The 17028-nt window shown below is 35.0% G+C and overlaps 1 protein-coding gene across 1 annotated transcript in view; it reads right to left on the bottom strand.

Annotated features, from left to right (window-relative positions):
* The window catches only part of LOC131031686 (ferredoxin-dependent glutamate synthase, chloroplastic), a 268749-nt gene that overhangs the window by 66238 nt on the left and 185483 nt on the right, over window positions 1–17028 (bottom strand). The window contains exons 15-17 of the mRNA XM_057962794.2: window positions 11466–11524; window positions 11152–11257; window positions 2398–2494 (exon numbers count right to left, since the gene is read on the bottom strand). Coding sequence (XP_057818777.2) covers window positions 2398–2494; window positions 11152–11257; window positions 11466–11524 — 262 coding nt within the window. The remainder of the gene's footprint in view (window positions 1–2397; window positions 2495–11151; window positions 11258–11465; window positions 11525–17028) is intronic.

The raw sequence follows: 17028 nt of genomic DNA, 5'->3' as shown, positions 1-17028 counted from the left end.
GATACTATTAATATAATTTAATGCTGTTAATACAACTTATACTGTTAATATGATATAGGAGGCATGTATTAACATAAAAACACTGTTAATCTAGTATAACTTAAAGGTGCCAAAATAACATAATGATGTTAATGTAACCTGAAGCTAATACAGTTAATAAAATCTGATATAATATTGTCAGTGTGGCATGATACTGCCAATGTAATACAGTACTGATAATATAATGTAATAAAATGTAGGTAACATAATATAATGCTGTTAATGTAACATAATATAATGATATAAATAACGCTGTTAATACCAACTTGATAAATAGGTTCAGCAATAACCAATTATTCTCATAATACGTACATTGATTCTTTATCACTTATACTATATAATAAATATATATGTAATGGCCCCACTTTGAAATAAATTTTAATAATAAATGATAATAATAAAATTAAAAATATTTTAAATTAAATTAAAATATAAAATAATATAATTAAATATGATTAATTAAAAATTAATTAAGTTAATGAAAAGTCAAGAGACATGAAAGGAAAAGTTGTGACTCCCTCAACAATGAGATATAAAAGGGAGAAGAGAACCTCATTTGAGGGGGGGAATAATTTGGAAATGAGAAGTGCAGATCTGATTTAAATAATAAGTGCAGATCTGATTATGAGAGGTTGTGTCCCTTTCAAAGGGCAGAAATAATGAAGAGTTGAACTCTTTCAAAGGGTGCTAATGGTGAAGGGGCGTGTCTCTTGCCAAAGGGCATACATGATGAAGAGGTGTGACCTCTCCCTCACATTGAGAGATATAAAGGAAAGGAATCAAAAGCATCTAGTAAGATCACCATGGATCAGATCAGATCAGAACTGCTATTAAGTTACAGGCAGTAACATCCTTGTTCTTGGTGGTATGCGTGGGGATGTGTTTAATAAGTATGCTTAATATATGAAGCCCAATAATGTTCTTATGCAGAATTAATAGTAATACTAATATGGACTGCAATATGTACGACAGTCATACTTAATTTCATATATATATTCATAATACATAAGAAATATATATACTTATAGTCTAAATCATGTTATTACTTTCCGTATTTAAGAAGATGGGATTGAGATGTTTCAAAGAGGGGCAGTCTAAATCCAAGCAATATGTTAAGTCCCAAGATAGGGTGGGGATCAGCAACCCATAAGCCTTGAGGGTATAGACCCAAGATAGGTAAGGGCTTGGATCTGTAAACTTTGAGGGAACCTATTGTAGTTGGTCTCTAAGCACTTTGGTAACATATGTAAACCCTTCTCCCTTAAAACTGAAGTAGTAGCAGGGTTTGATATCTATATTAAGAACTATGAATAATGAAATTAATCAGCTAATGAGAAAAATAGACAAGCACTGTTAATAACTTATTGAAGAAAATCTATCAATTTTAGTATATTTAAATAGATCAGGCAGGGGACATTACAGTTTTGATTGCTAGTTGGATGTAAGATACCTCATTTTTGGTTGCTTAGATTCCTTCTAGAACTCCTAATTAGCTGTTGTTACTTGCTAATCACTTAAATTCCATCAATCTACATTGGTCATTCATGAATTTTAATAGCATTTTTTTCTTTCTATAAGCTTGGTAGTTCAGCCATCACCGGTCTATGTTTCTACTAGCAAAGAAAAATGTAAAATCCCTACATGGGAGCAATAAGATGAATGCAAGAAACTACAAACAACTTGAAATATCCAAGTCAGAACTGATAAATGACTTCTGCCCTACCACCGAGTGAAATTTCTTGTTCAATAATGGTTTGTTTGGAGAACTTAAACTCGCTAAAAGATAGAATGAGAAACAGACAGGTAAATATACAAATGCAATGCAAAGAGATGAGACAATTACCTTCATAGAAGGCATCAATATGATAATTTGCTGATGGATATGGATCCTTTGTTAAAGGAAAAAGAAGAGTGTAATCAAAATGTATTACTGCTTAATTTTCTACACAATAGAACTACAATATTTATCACATGTTTAGATGAAAAATTGAAAAGAAAATTATAAAGGATTTAAAATTGAGCAGCATCTAAATCAAACAATTTTATAAATAATACCAGACACTATGATGTTATTAGTTTCATTATAAAACAATACAGCACACCACATCTTTAAATTAGAGTGTAGTCAACTCCAAAAACAAAAGAAAGTGCATTGCCCACAGCAACCATCTAACTAGAAGAAGCTCTCAGCACTTAACACTTTATCTTATTTTTTCACACAGTTTCACAACCCAGCTTTACATTGTCTTGGTTCCATATTACTTTTTCAGTGATAACATAATCAACTCACATAGATGGGTAATGAAAAACTACAACTTTATTTACATCAGCAGACATTCTAAGAGATTCAATTCCTACCTCCAGGTCTAAATTGTATAAACCCAAAGTTTTCAAGCCTTTTAGCAGTGTCCTCTGAAAAGGCTTTTACCCAAAATGATAAGGATTCACGTGCCAACTGCATCCAGAAAGAAAACAGTTACGTTAGCAGATTTCTTTTTATTTATTGCCATCACAAGGTTCCTAAAAGGAAAGTAACCTGCAACTGACACATAAATACTCCAAAATTCACTCTACTAATAACCAGGACTCAGTACCATACATTTACATGTCCTTGTACTTACTTGAATTATAGTAATAGTTCACAATTTTGAAAGCAACAAAAAAGAACTATAGGTTCAAATTTCCAATCCCTAATACCTATGATTATATCTAATATATTTTTATTTTCCACGATACCCATTCTTAAACAATAAAAATAAGATTGCACTAAAAAATAATTCAAAATCAAACAAAATAGTTGAAATTGTAACTGCTTAACCAAAATAAGTACTGCAGTATCACTTTCAGTGCTCAAATTTTGCTGCCAAAATATATATTTTTATGCCCATGCAAGCAAAAGGACAGGTAGGGGCAAAGAGCAGTAAAATACTGTAGAATAGGGTAGGGTAAATTGGGAAAATAGGGGTAGAGGAAATGGAGAACACATGATGAAGTGACCTCTTTTCAGTGCTTCCATCATCTCACTATTGGGAGAGAGGGACTAATGCTGGGGAACTGGGAGGTGCAAGGACTCGTGTACCAATAAGTTTACTCGTGTTGATTCTGTCTATTAATCTTTGAAAGAAAGTTGGAACCAACCACCCTATTGATTCTAAGGGCCTACTGCAAAAGAACACACTACTTAATAAAGGAGGTTTTTGATGTGAAGTCCTGAGAAACTAAGCCAAGGCCTATTTAATTGAGCTGGAGGTTGACCCCTCTTAATTGTTATTTACCAATAACATCACAGATAATCTAATGTCCCCTAACTTATACTCCGTCAATTATCAAAGCAACACCTATGTTACTACCTTAATTAAGCATAGTTAACAACACCTTGTGCTATAACTTCTTAAAATCATCCCCTAATTTCCAACTGTTTCGTCCCTTTTCCCAGAAGAGAGCTTGGTTGTCTAGGGCGCTTGAAACCAACTCTCAAGTTAGCCTAGATTACTGAACTCAGTCCATTCACCCTTGGGGCAAGCAGCCCAGATTTCAAGAGGAGTCTTTCACCCTTGGGGCATCCTATCGGATGGATTTACTCCGCCCCTCCCTAGCAGCCTCCATCTCCCTTGGGGATGTGGAGAAATACAAAATTGATTAAAGATTAGGTTAGTTTTAAGAAGTTTTGTTGCAAGGATTTATTGATTGACATTTCATTCTTACGATTTTAGATTCTTATACTAGGTTACCGGGTTCGCCCCTGGACCCCCCTGGAACGGGTCCTGGTTCGACTGAGTCCATGGTTCGGGTCCGGTTCGAACTAGGTTCGACCAGGGTTCGAAAAACCCAGAGGTGGTTCGTCCTTGGTCGAACCCAGTCAAACCCGGGCGGCTCATAACGGCAAAAAATATGCCAAGTTTAATTTTTTTTTGAATTCCGCCTTCTAAAAAGTGAAATTTATACCCTAAAAGTGACTTCTAAAACATTATATTCACTCATTTCACCTCATTTGTGTTGCAAACAAAAGTTTTATGAGAGTGGGTTGAAGAAAGGGTGAACAAAATTTGGCTTCCAAGATCAAAGAGGAGTTGAAGACTGATTTTTGAAGCTTCAACAAGTGTTGCAGCATCATTTCCATACATTTTCAAGCTTCCATTCGCTGCAAGAGGTAGGTTTTTTCACATTTTTTTCCAACTATTTTTGTTTCACAAATTGTCAAACATGAAACTTGAATTTTTTTTCATTATTTAGTTTTTGTTTTTGAATATGTTTATATTATTTCTTGCCATAGGAACTAGAATGGCATCTACATCTTCCTCCATTGGCAATGAACAAATAATTGTAAAACAAAGAAATGATCAAAATTCTCCCTTATGGAAATATGTTGACATTATAAAACAACTTTCAGGAGGTGGGGGATTCCATTGGAGATGCCATGGATGTGATATTGAATGTAATAGTTCATATTATCGGGTGGTAGGCCATTTGTGCGGAATAAAAGGAAGAGGCATCAAAAAATGCCCTGGAAAAGATGCTAAACATGTACCAGATGAGACAGTGATGAAATATATTAGGGAGCATGAGGCGGCAAAAGACAGAGAAGCCCGTAGATTGAACCAAACTGCATCAAAGAAAACAAAGGATATGCAAGGTCCTTCTAATCCTAGTATTGTAGTAGAAGACCACCCCTTCTTTGCCACAAATGAACCTCAAAGTGAACCACCCTTGACACGTAAAAGAACAAAGGGGCCTTTAGAAACCGCATTCCAAAATGAGAGTAGAGACAATGCTGACGAAGATATAGTACGGTGCATTTATGCAAATGGGTTGTCTTTCAATGTTGTTCACTCCCCATATTGGAAGCAAATGATAAAAAGTGTTAATGAGGCTCCAAGAGGGTATAAGGGCCTTGGTCATGAGAAGGTACGTGGAACATTATTGGAGAAAGAGGTGAAGAGGGTTGAAGATGCATTGAAACCCATAAGGGATTCATAGGTTGAGACAGGTGTAACAATTGTTTCAGATGGGTGGAAAGATGCTAAAAACCGTCCCTTGATCAATGTCATAGCGGTGTCCTTTAAAGGGGCAATGTTTTTGAAAGCTGTGGATTGTGAGGGCCAAATAAAAGATGGCCAATTTATTGCAAAAATTCTCATCTCCGCCAATAAGTCTGTGGGACCCCGCAATGTTGTCCAAGTCACAACGGGCAATGCAAAAAATTGTAGAGCTGCTGGTTTGTTGGTTGAGCAACGCTATGATCACATCTTTTGGACACCTTGTGCGGTACATTCACTCAATCTTATGCTACAAAGGATTGGGCAAAAAATAAAATGGATCAGAGATGTGTATGCAGAGGCTGAGGACATCCAGATGTTCATCACAAACCACCACATGTCTCAAGGGATTTTTAGAACCTATTCGAATTTGGAGCTATTGAAGGTAAGTGAAATAGTAATTTAATTTTACATTTTCTGATTTTTTTAAATTTTCAATGTTCATAATATCATTGTGTAAGCTATATTGTGTATTCTTCTTTAAAGTTTGGCTTTATTTTTTAATCATTTGGCATTAATTTGTGTTATAGGTTGCTAAGACCCGTTTTGCATCAAACACAATCGTCTTAAGACGACTTGTGAAAGTTAGAGTGGCACTATGCAATATGGTGATCAACACCAATTGGACTGTATGGAAGCAGAGTAGCACTGAGAGGGCAGAAAAAATTAAGGATAGAATATTGAATGAGAAATGGTGGGATCTTGTTACATATCTCCTAAGTATCACTGAGCCCATCATGAGCATGATTTGCTATACAAACATGGATAGGCCTTGCATAGGTGAGATTTATGATGGCATTGACTCAATGCTTGAAAAAATAAAGGTCACTATAAATGAAAAAGAGACTGACCCCCAGGAGAAATTCTTCAAAGAACTGGAAGTAATTATTGTAGAAAGGTGGAATAAGATGACCACTCCTTTGCATCTTCTTGCCTATGCCTAGACACCTAAGTACTATAGCAATCAGTTTCTTGATAAACCAGGAAGGATTCCACCATGGAGAGATCTAGAAGTATCTGATGGGTACAAGGCAGAATTTCTTAGACTATATCCCGACGATGATTTGCAAGATGTTGTTACAAATGAGTTCATAGAATTCGCAAATGGGAATGGTCTAAGTGTTGATGCACTTCATCATAGATCCAAGAAGGATGCTCATAGCTGGTGGTACTTCCATGGCACATGCTTCCAACACCTACAACCCCTCGCTATAAAAGTTTTATCACAAGTAAGTTTAATTAATTAAAATTTTAAATTTACAAGTTTTAGTTTATTTATAGTTTACTTTGTCTTCATAGTAATTTTATTTTTATTAATGTATAACTTTAATTGTTTACTTTGTCTTCATAGGTTGCTAGTTCATCTGCTTCAGAAAGAAATTGAAGCACATACTCTTTCATCCACTCAGTAAAGCGCAATAGGCTGCTATCAAAAAGAGCGGAGAATTTAGTATATGTGCATTCCAACCTACGTCTTCTTTCACACAAACAACGTGACTACACACAAGGGGAGATGTGGGATATAGAGCCAGAGCATACTGATTTGGATGCTCCTGCTTCTCAACTTCTTGCATTAACACTTGATGACTCGGAAATCGAGCCAACTTATAGTGCAAGTGCAAGTGGCATTGGCTCATCTAATGTCAATGCCAAGGAGGAGGAGGAGGAGGATGAATTAGATGATCCATTTGATGATTAAACTTTATATTGTTGAAAGTTGAAACAATGATACTTGAATATTTTGTCATTTTGATATTAAACTTGATGTATATGATGCTATTATGGTATCATCATGATGCTATGATTAAAAGCTTATGTTTGTTTTGTTGTTTATATGATGCTATGTGACATGCAAATTTTAATTCATGCTTATAGGCTTCACAAATATCAAGATATATATATATATATATATATATATATATAAAATTTACATGTTTTTGTACTAACGAACCCAAACCCCTTTTCAAAATTTTGCCGTACCGGCATACCGGGTTCTTCGAACCCGAACCGGTAACTTCGTTCTTATAGTTAATTATTGCAGTCAAGTTCTAGTTCCTTTAATCTATTGTGTTTATTAAATTTGTGTTACTGTGAACCCTTTTAACTTTGTCTATTTGTTATTCAGAACAGATCAATAATTCTTTACATATATAAATATATCCATTCAGATTGCCATTGTTCTTCCTATATATATGTATGTATGTATGTATTATTATTATTATTAAAAATTATAAAAAATCTGCATAAAGAATGGAAACGTGTATATTGACAGTACTGAATTAAGTTGCTGTTAAATACAGTCAGCAACGAAGGAAAAACATACTCACTAATATGATCGCTTTAGCCTGCCACCTTCGTGCCCAGTCCTGCGATCTATATTCTGATCCCTTTCGATGCATCAGGTAGAAGTCTGCCCGTCCCAGATATACCTTTGGAATGGACCACATCTTTCAAGAAGCCACGTTGGTTCAGGGAGCCATGTCTATCTGGTCAAGGGACATCTCTGTCCTTGTTGACCGATAGACTTGTAAAGCACTGATTCCAAATTAATTGCAACGCTTGGTATAGGATAGTGTTAAATGATAATATAAGGTAATAATAATAATTAATACTCTACTTCAGAATGTAATGTTATTAATATGTGTTAAATGGTAAATATTGTTTTAATATTATTTCATAGTAAATATTATTGCATAGCAATTATTTCATGTATATGTATTTTTTTTTTATATTAATAATTTATCTACGCATTATTATTTCATCATCAATACATATGTTAAGTATAAAGATATATTTTTTTAATATTAATAATTTATCTACACATTATTATTTCATCATTGATACATGTGTTTAAGTATAAAGAAAAGAATGGTAATAATGGTATTCATGAAACATTAATGTAGGGATATTACAGTCCGTCCTTCCCTAATATTGCTTGTCCTCAAGCAATTTAAGGTTTGAATGCTCAAAAATTTCTAGTCCTTTCCATGTTGCATCTTCTTCAGGTGGCCCTTTCCATTTGATCAAATATTATGGAATTATCTTATTCCTCAATCTCTTTTCCCTCATGTTGAGGACCCTTTCTGGTTCTAGGATGAGCTTACCCTCATCATCAAGTGGGGCAATTCTTCACACGGCGTCGTTTGCTGTCCAAGAACTTTCTTAAGTCGTTAAACATGGAAGACATTGTGAATTCTACTATTTCTTGGCAACTCCAACTCATATGCTACTTCACCAATTCTCCTCAAGATTTTATAGGGGCCATAGAAACGTGGTTTAAGTTTTTCTACTCCACTTGTTTTGATGGTCGATTGCTTGTATGGTTGCAGTCATAGGTAAACCAAATCTCCAACCTGAAATGTTCGATCAGTTCGATTCTGGTCCGCATATAGTTTTTGTTGGTTTTGGGCATGATGTACGTTATTCTTGAGAACATTCATGATATCAATATTCTGCTGTGCAAAATCCTTAGCCCTGAGTACTCTGCTTTCCGAAAAAATCAAGCTCCCAAAAGAAGTAGGTTCATAACTGTATAGTGCTTTAAAGGGGCTCATTCCGATGGATAGATGGTGGGTAGTATTATAGCAATATTCGCAAGGTGTAGCCATTTTACCCATGCATTCTGTTGTCCCGTAACATAAGTTCTTAAATATCCTTCCATCCGCTTATTAACAATTTCAGTTTGTCCATAGGTTTGAGGGTGATAACTTGTACTAGGTGTTAATCTGGTGCCTACTAGACGAAAGAGCTCTTGCCAAAACATGCTAAGAAATCTGCTATCCCTGTCACTGACAATGTTCTTGGGCAATCCATGTAGTCTAAACACTTCTTTGAAGAAGACTTTGGCAATTCGAGGAGATCTATATTTTGTAGATATGGCCATGAAATATGCGTATTTGGTCAGCCAATCCACTACTACGTATATACAATCTTTCCCTTGGATCTTTGGGAGGCCTACTATGAAGTCCATGGAAATACTTTCCCATTTCTGATCTGGTACTGGCAGAGGTTGAAGTAGTCCTGCTAGATGAGTTTGTTCTGCCTTATTTTGTTGGCAGGTCACACTCTTGGACATGCTTCAATATGTCTCTCTTGAGTCCTTTCCAAGAATATTTTTCTGTCACCTTTTTATATGTTTTGTAATATCTTGGATGTCCTGCTAAGGGATTGTCATGGTGTTCCCTAATAATTCTTGCCTTCATTTTCGAACCAGGTGTAAGATATATTCTATTCTTATAGAGAATAAGTTCTTCTACCACTTTATAATCTTCATGTTGTATGTTTCCTTCCATGATGTCATTTGCATGAGGATCTTTGGCATATTCTGCAATAATGGAGTGCTTCCAATCGGTCGTGATATCTGTTATGGTACATAAATAGGGTCTTCTGGATAATGCATCAGCTGCCATATTGTTTTTCCCCTTCACATATTCTATATCAATTTTGTAAGCTTGTAGTTTGCTTACCCATTTCTGTTGACGATCGTTAAGATCTCTTTGTTTTAAGAAGAACTGCAGGCTGTTATGATCTGTTTTGACCAAGAACTTCCCACAAACAAGGTATTGCTTGCATTTTGCCAAAGCATGCATAATAGCCAACATTTCCTTGTCATATATGGAGTAGAATCTTTCGGTCATGGTGAGTTTCTTTCTTTGAAAAGCAATTAGGTGTTTGTTCTGCATTAGGACTGCACCAATGCCTTATCCGAATGCATCACATTATAGTTCAAATGGTAAGCCAAAGTCGGGAATGGCCAAAACAGGGCATGTGCTCATTGCTATTTTGAGGCTGTCAAAGGCTTGTTGGGCTTGTTCATTCCATCCAAAAACTCCCTTTTTGGTTAGGTCTGTGAGGGGAGCTGCAATCTTTGAGAATCCTTTCACAAACCTCCAATAATAACTACATAGTCCCACAAATCCTCTTAGCTGAGTTAAGGTTTTGGGTCTAGGCCATTCCTTAATAGCCTTGATTTTTTCTTCATCAACGCTTACACCTTGTTCACTGATTTTGTGGCCTAGGTATAGGATTTCCTTTAATCCAAATTCACATTTTGAAGCTTTGGCATATAGTGATTCTTATTCCAGAATTTCCAATCCTTCGTCAATATGCTTAAGATGATCCTCCCATGTTTTGCTATATATCAGGATATCATAAAAAAATATTAACAAAAACTTCCTAAGCTGTTTTTGAAGGTATGGTTCATACAAGACTCAAATGTAGCATGGGCATTAGTTAACCCAAAGGGGAGGACTAGGAATTCAAAATGTCACGGGTTTTCCTTTTAATTTTTGTTCTCTAGGTGGGGTCACAAAAAAGGGACTTACAACTTTTAATATTGAGGTACATATGATCTTATAAAAAATGTAAGGTTGTTTTGTTTATTGATATGTATTTTATGTGGTTATCTCTGTTTTTATGCTAAAATATGTATACATTTGTTATATTTATGATTTTAAATTTTCTACATCTATTTTTGTGATATCTGCATAACTGAACTGAAACCAGTAACTTAGCTGAAAACCAATTCATTGCAATTAAATTATATCAGCTCAAATTATGTGCTACAAAGGTATATTATGGAAGATGGAATTCAGAAAGTAGTCAAACAAGCTAAGACAGACGATGCAAATGGTCACATTACCTATGGAGCTGTGACAAGAAAAATTCTATTGGCAGGACTGAGCTAGCATTGTCCATGCATAACCAAATTAAACTACTGAACTTGGCAAAACTAGATGGAAGTGAAAAGAGCATAGATATTAGTATCAAACAGAAAATTTGGCCACATTTTTCAGTATGCTTTTCTTGAAATCACTACTAGAACAATGTTTTATATATTTAAATCACACATGGAATTCGCTTAGTGAAGAAAAAAAATCTGTTTTTTTTCATTTCAATGCCTTTAAAATGTGTTATAGTATATAAATAAAAATTAATCATATAAATCAGCCATGGGATAAACCTAAAGAACAAAATACAGCGTGAATTAAGAAAGCCCACAAACCAACAAGTGACACCATTCATCGTTCATCAATAAAGAATAATCTTATAAAGAATGAGCCATAGTTTTTTTTACCTCATCAAGATTCAAGCCACCAATTTGAGAGACGCTTCCACAAAATGATAAATCAACCACCTCTTTACCTAGTCCATATATCTCAAAAATTTGTGCTCCACAATAACTGAAAATAATTCACAAGAAACCCTGTGAATCTAAATATAGTTGTCATTTCTGCTATATTATCTCCTAAGAACACGGGAACATCTTTTTTTATTTCAAAAGATCGCACATACAAAAATAATAGACTGAATAGAGAGATCCATGCTTATGCCAAAGGAGCACTGAAAACAACAGAAAAAAAAAACCAAGCAGTTCAGAGGTGAGCTAACCTTGAAAGCAAAGAGATGCCCATCTTTGAAAGTATCTTCAGAAGTCCTGACTCGACTGCCTGCAAGATATGTAAAACGTACCATAAGTTTTCCTTTCAGCACTTTCCCTGGTTGAATAATACGAATTATAGTTATATGTTTTTAAAGAAAATGGAGATATAATTCTATAGACAAAATTTTGACTCGGAGTAGGGAATCAGCATGGACTAGGCAAAAAACCCAGCACAGACTCAGCAAAAGAAAAACATCATTACACAAAAAAATAATTTAATGCATTTAGAGAACATAAAAGTCTAATTTGACCATCAATTTGTCATAATTCAAACATTATACGTAATATGATCCTCAAACTCTCAAAATTTGAAATTTCGTAGTTTCAAAGTCGAAGTCGAACAATACACCGTAATACAACAAAATTATAAACAATAAATGTATAACAACATTCTAACTGTTTACATATGATATTATGTCATAATGCAAAAAAAACAACCAAATAGAATCTACATATTTGTGTTTCCACTCCAAGTGTAACTTAATTTTTCAAGCTTTGAGCTAGAAGGTAAGTCAATATCAAAACGATGATAGATTGTTTCATCAAAAGTATTTTCGTTTTCCTCCATTGAATCAAATTTTGTTGCTTTTGTGTGATGATTCGATCAAACTTTGAATACTTAAAAATTCTCTTCTCAAATTGTCTCTTGATAGGTGTAATGTCCCTTTTTGGGACATTTCCGACTTTTGCCTTAAAACAATAATTCCAACTTAAGATGAGAAACGCATTATATTAATAATTAATAAATATAATTTTACCAAAAATGATGAAATTTTATTATAATAATCAACTTCTAATTTTATAAATAGTTCTGAAAATAGAACTTCTTGATTTTTTGTAATAGTTATCCTTCAAACTATGATGATAATGGCTTTGTTGAATATCATGAACTTATTATAATTTTCAGATCAATATATCTGAATGTACTTTGAAAATCTACTGAAATAAAAGACCCCATCGCTAACTTAACAGTGACAATACTAAGAACCCCATCCCTAGCTTGTCAAAGGTATGAAAAGAACTCATCCCTCCAAACCATAGTTCACCCCATGAGCCCAAACCCCATCTAGTTTGTAAATACTACCTAGAATTCAAAAGTGATATCTTGATGTATTTGCTAGATTATTGTTGATAGCTTAATTTCTGTTTAATGACATCTCTTGAAGGAATGATGAGTGGGTGTTTAAATGATGAATTGGTGTTTAAATGATGCTTGAAGGAATTGATGCTCGAACGATTGATGTTTTAATGATTGATATTTGAATGGTTTAATGCTAGGATGGTTGATGCTTGAATAGTTGATGTTTAAATGATGGATGTTTGTATGATTGAGTGATTGTCTGTTTAATTCCTCAATTGATGATTGATGGATGACTAAATGATTTGCTTTGATGGATTCATGAGTAATGATTGAATGATTATTGATTTGATATATCAGTGAATGATGATCAAATGATTGTTGATTTGATGATTGATAAGTGATGCTTGAATCCTTGGAATGATCTCTCCTTTATATTTTATTGGTGGAAGAGTCAGCACCTTTCACAATATTGAGTCGCCACCCTTCATTTCTGCCTTTTGAGAAAAATAAATTATTTTCCTTCTTTAATCCATTGGATGTCCTTCTCAAATGAGATGTTCTCCCTTTTATATCTTCAAGATTGAAGGAGTCACACCTCTTCATCATTTCTTCCTTTTGAAAGAATCACAACTCTCCCTCCTAATTGCTGGCCTAAAATTCTTTTAACATTATACTTGCTGCTAATGAAACTCCTAATTGATTGTTATTTGCATGCTTCTAGAAATTGCTGCCCCAAAGACCTCAAAAATCATTTTGATCGCTCCTTAAATTTCCTTTGCCTTGGTCGGCCCCTGACAAGGAATCGCTAATATCATTTATTTCATCACCTAGGTTTTATTAATTAAAGTTGCAATCTGTTTGTTACTAATGGCTGCTATCCTTAGTTTGGCAAGGGCATGACACTATGTTGATTCTTCACTAGGTGAAATGGGCAAATAAGATAAAAACATTTACCAAAAAGGTGAAAATTTCACTTAAAAAAGTGCAGTTGTTATTCCCAAGCTCCAGATAGAAGAGATTGAGCTCAAGAGTCTAGAGTTCGAGCCTAAGACTTGAAGAATCTTGGAGCAAGACTCAGCCAAGTACTCTCCAAAATTCAGTCGAACTCGACGTGGGAGTTTGGTCAACTTGGCTCGACCAGCTTGTTAATGATAGTAGCTTCAGGAGACTTCATTCTCTACCTATGTTGGATGTAATTCTTCTTATTGTTTTACATTTCCAGTTCGTCTTTTTTGTTCGACCATTTTGGGTTGTGCGGTTGATTCTATGGATTTCTTCTTTGCTTGAAAGGAAGTTGTATATGTATCGTTCTCTTATGTATACTATCTCCGGTGGTTGTATTCTGAGAGCTTCGTCCTTGCTGGAGCGTTTTCATTCTCTACCGTTTTCCATCTGTTTGTGATACGATGGTGTCTTCATTATCGGCTCCTGTCAGTGGCGGAGTGTGGAATGATGTTTTATGTAACTGCCAATATGTTTCGGTGCCTTTTGAACTTCTATCTCCTTTGCCAAGTAATATTCATCGAGTCTTGCTATTTCCGTTATGAAGCTAGCTGTTTGTTTCGAGCATTGATGAAGTCCTTACGGAAGACATTTTCTATATATGCGTATGTGTTTTTATCAATGCGGGTGATTGGTTTTTCTCTTCAGCGACTCTTAAAAAAATAATTTTCGTGCCTTGTCTTATTCTATGAGTATGTTGAGAATAGTTTCCGGTTCGCACATGAAGTTCTGAAGTCAAAATATATATATCCTATATGCATCTGTTTATTTGGTAGCAGAGTTTTTGATCAATATTCTTCATTGAGCGATCTCTTCATCTCATTGTATTAATTTTGTGTATTCAATAAAGTGCATTTTAGTGTGACTAGGTTTTTCACCCTTAGGTGGAGGGTTTTCCCAGGATAGTATTTTGTGTACTTGTGTGATTTTTAGTTTCAGTTTTCTGAGTTCATCTTTCTGGTTCTAATTTTAACATGGTATCAGAGCAGGTCTAAAGAAAAGATCCAGAACCAGATTGTTTCACTTTGAAATATTTCTTGCTTTAGCTTATAGCTTGTTTATTTCAAGTTTTCAGCAATGGTAAATGGACTCAAAGTTGAAGACAGGTTGGATGGTGCAGCTAATTATACCTCATGGAAATTCAGAATCCTCATTGTGCTTGAAGAGAATGATCTTCTCAACTACATGAAGTCTGTTGTAGATGAACCTTCTAATGATTATGAGAAAGCACAATGGAGAAAGAATAATTTCATGGCAAGAAAGATACTTATTGATTTTGTTAAGGATCATCTAGTACCTGTTATATCCATGCTGGGTTCAGCCAAAGAGATGTTTGAGAGCCTCCAAAGCTTATATGAATTCAATAGCACTAGTAGAGCTCTAGCTTTGTGACGTCAACTCCTTCATATTAAAATGGCTAGAGGTGAATCTGTTTTTTCTTTCTTTATTATGATTACAAAATTGAAGGATCAACTCAATGCTATTGAAGATTCTATTGAGGATAAAGACCTGGTTATGCTGGCCATGAATGGCCTTCCTCACTCGGGGGAATCTTTCATTCAAGGTATTAGTGGAAGAAATGAACTACCCAAGTTTGAACGATTGAGAGTTGATTGCATTCAAGAGGAATGCAAATTGGAGGCAAGAGGAATTGGGCGAAAATCTCACCATGAAGAAGATCATGTTCTTGTTGCCCATACTTCCAAAAGAAAAGGAAGGAAAGGAAACTTTAAGAGGAACAGAGATAGGAATTTTGATTCAGCTCCTAAATCTAAGGAGAGAAAGGATCTCTCTAGAGTTCAATGTTTCAAATGTGACAAGTTTGGTCACTTTGCTAGAGAATGTGCTTCGAGACCCAAGCATCAAGCTGCTGCCACAAATGTTTAAAATGCTTCTCCTCATAGAGAATCAAGTGAAAATTCAAAAAGTTTCTTATTTATTTCTGCTCTTTCGAGTAATGTTGCCTTTGATAGTAATACTTGGCTGATTGATAGTGGAGCTTCACGCCATATTACTGGATATCATGAGCATCTCTCTAATCTGATAGAAAAGGATTCTCATTTGCATGTTATCATTGATGATGATGCTTGTTATTCTGTGAAAGGAGTTGGAACCACTTCCTTTCATTTAGATTCAGGAATTCCTCTTCATCTAAGTGATGTGCTATTTGTTCCTGGAATCAAGAGAAATCTGATTTCTATTTCAGCGTTGGAAGATAAAGGATATCAAGTTGCATTTGTTGAAGGCAAAGTTCTTGCGTGGAAGAAGAACACTAGCATCAAAACAGCTCGTGAAATTGGTGTCTGTTATGATAGCCTATATAGAATTTCAGCTCACCCTATTCATGCCTTAGCACATAAATCCATGACTTCTAATGAGCTGTGGCATAAAAGATTTGCTCATCTAAATTTCAGAACTCTTTCCTCCATGGAAAAGATCGTTATTGGTCTTCCTAAGCTTAATAAAGATCATGATGGTGTCTGCAAAGGATGTGCTCTAGGTAAGAACATTAAAAGTCCTTTTCACTCTAGTGAAAGTAGAGCAAAAGAAATTCTAGAGCTGATTCATTCTGACTTGTGTGGTCCTATGTCTGTTGCTTCTTTAAGTGGTTTTTGGTACTATGTTACTTTCATTGATGACTTTTCTCGTAAGACATGGATTTACTTTCTGAAATCTAAAGAATCTGATGAAGTGTTGTCTAGATTTAAAGAGTTCAAAAGCTCAAGTAGAGAATTTGTCTGATAAGAGGATCAAAGTTTTAAGATCTGACAATGGGGGTGAATATACTTCTGGTTTGTTTCAAAAAATTTGTATTGAAGCTTGGATTAAGAGGGGGTTTTATGTCTATTGTTGAGGCAGTGAAAGCCATGATCCATGATCAAGGCCTTCAAATCTTTCTTTGGGCAGAAGCTTGCAAGACAACTGTTTATATTCAGAATCGTAGTTCACATCAAATTCTAGAGAATATGACTCCTGAGGAAAGCATACTCAGGTATTAAACCAGAAGTTATTCATCTCAAAAAATTTGCTGTCCAGTTTACATTCATGTACCTAAGGATAAAAGGTCTAAGTTAGAACCTTTGGGTAAGAAGGGAACTTTTGTTGGTTACAGTGAATCTTCTGAAACTTACAGAGTCTATATTTCGGGTCAAAAGCAGATTGAAATCAGTAGAGATGTTTCATTTGAAGAAGATGTAGCTTGCAAAAGATCTAAAGGGACTCCTATCGAAATTGATAGAGAAGATCATGAGATTTCTCAAGATATAGATACTGCTGCCCCTAATTCCCCTTCTGAGATTCAGAGGGAGACTCCTAAATTAGAAGATCCTATTGATCCTGTTGATCCTATAGATACCTCTGCTGAACCAAGTAATGTTTCATGTGACAAGAAGAGACCTTTGTGGGCCAGGCATACTATGCAAGAGTAT

Source organism: Cryptomeria japonica, chromosome 6, assembly GCF_030272615.1.
Source record: "Cryptomeria japonica chromosome 6, Sugi_1.0, whole genome shotgun sequence".
Lineage (NCBI taxonomy): Eukaryota > Viridiplantae > Streptophyta > Pinopsida > Cupressales > Cupressaceae > Cryptomeria > Cryptomeria japonica.
Note: the sequence above shows the minus strand (reverse complement) of the source record. Positions and strands in the feature narration are given on the sequence as shown.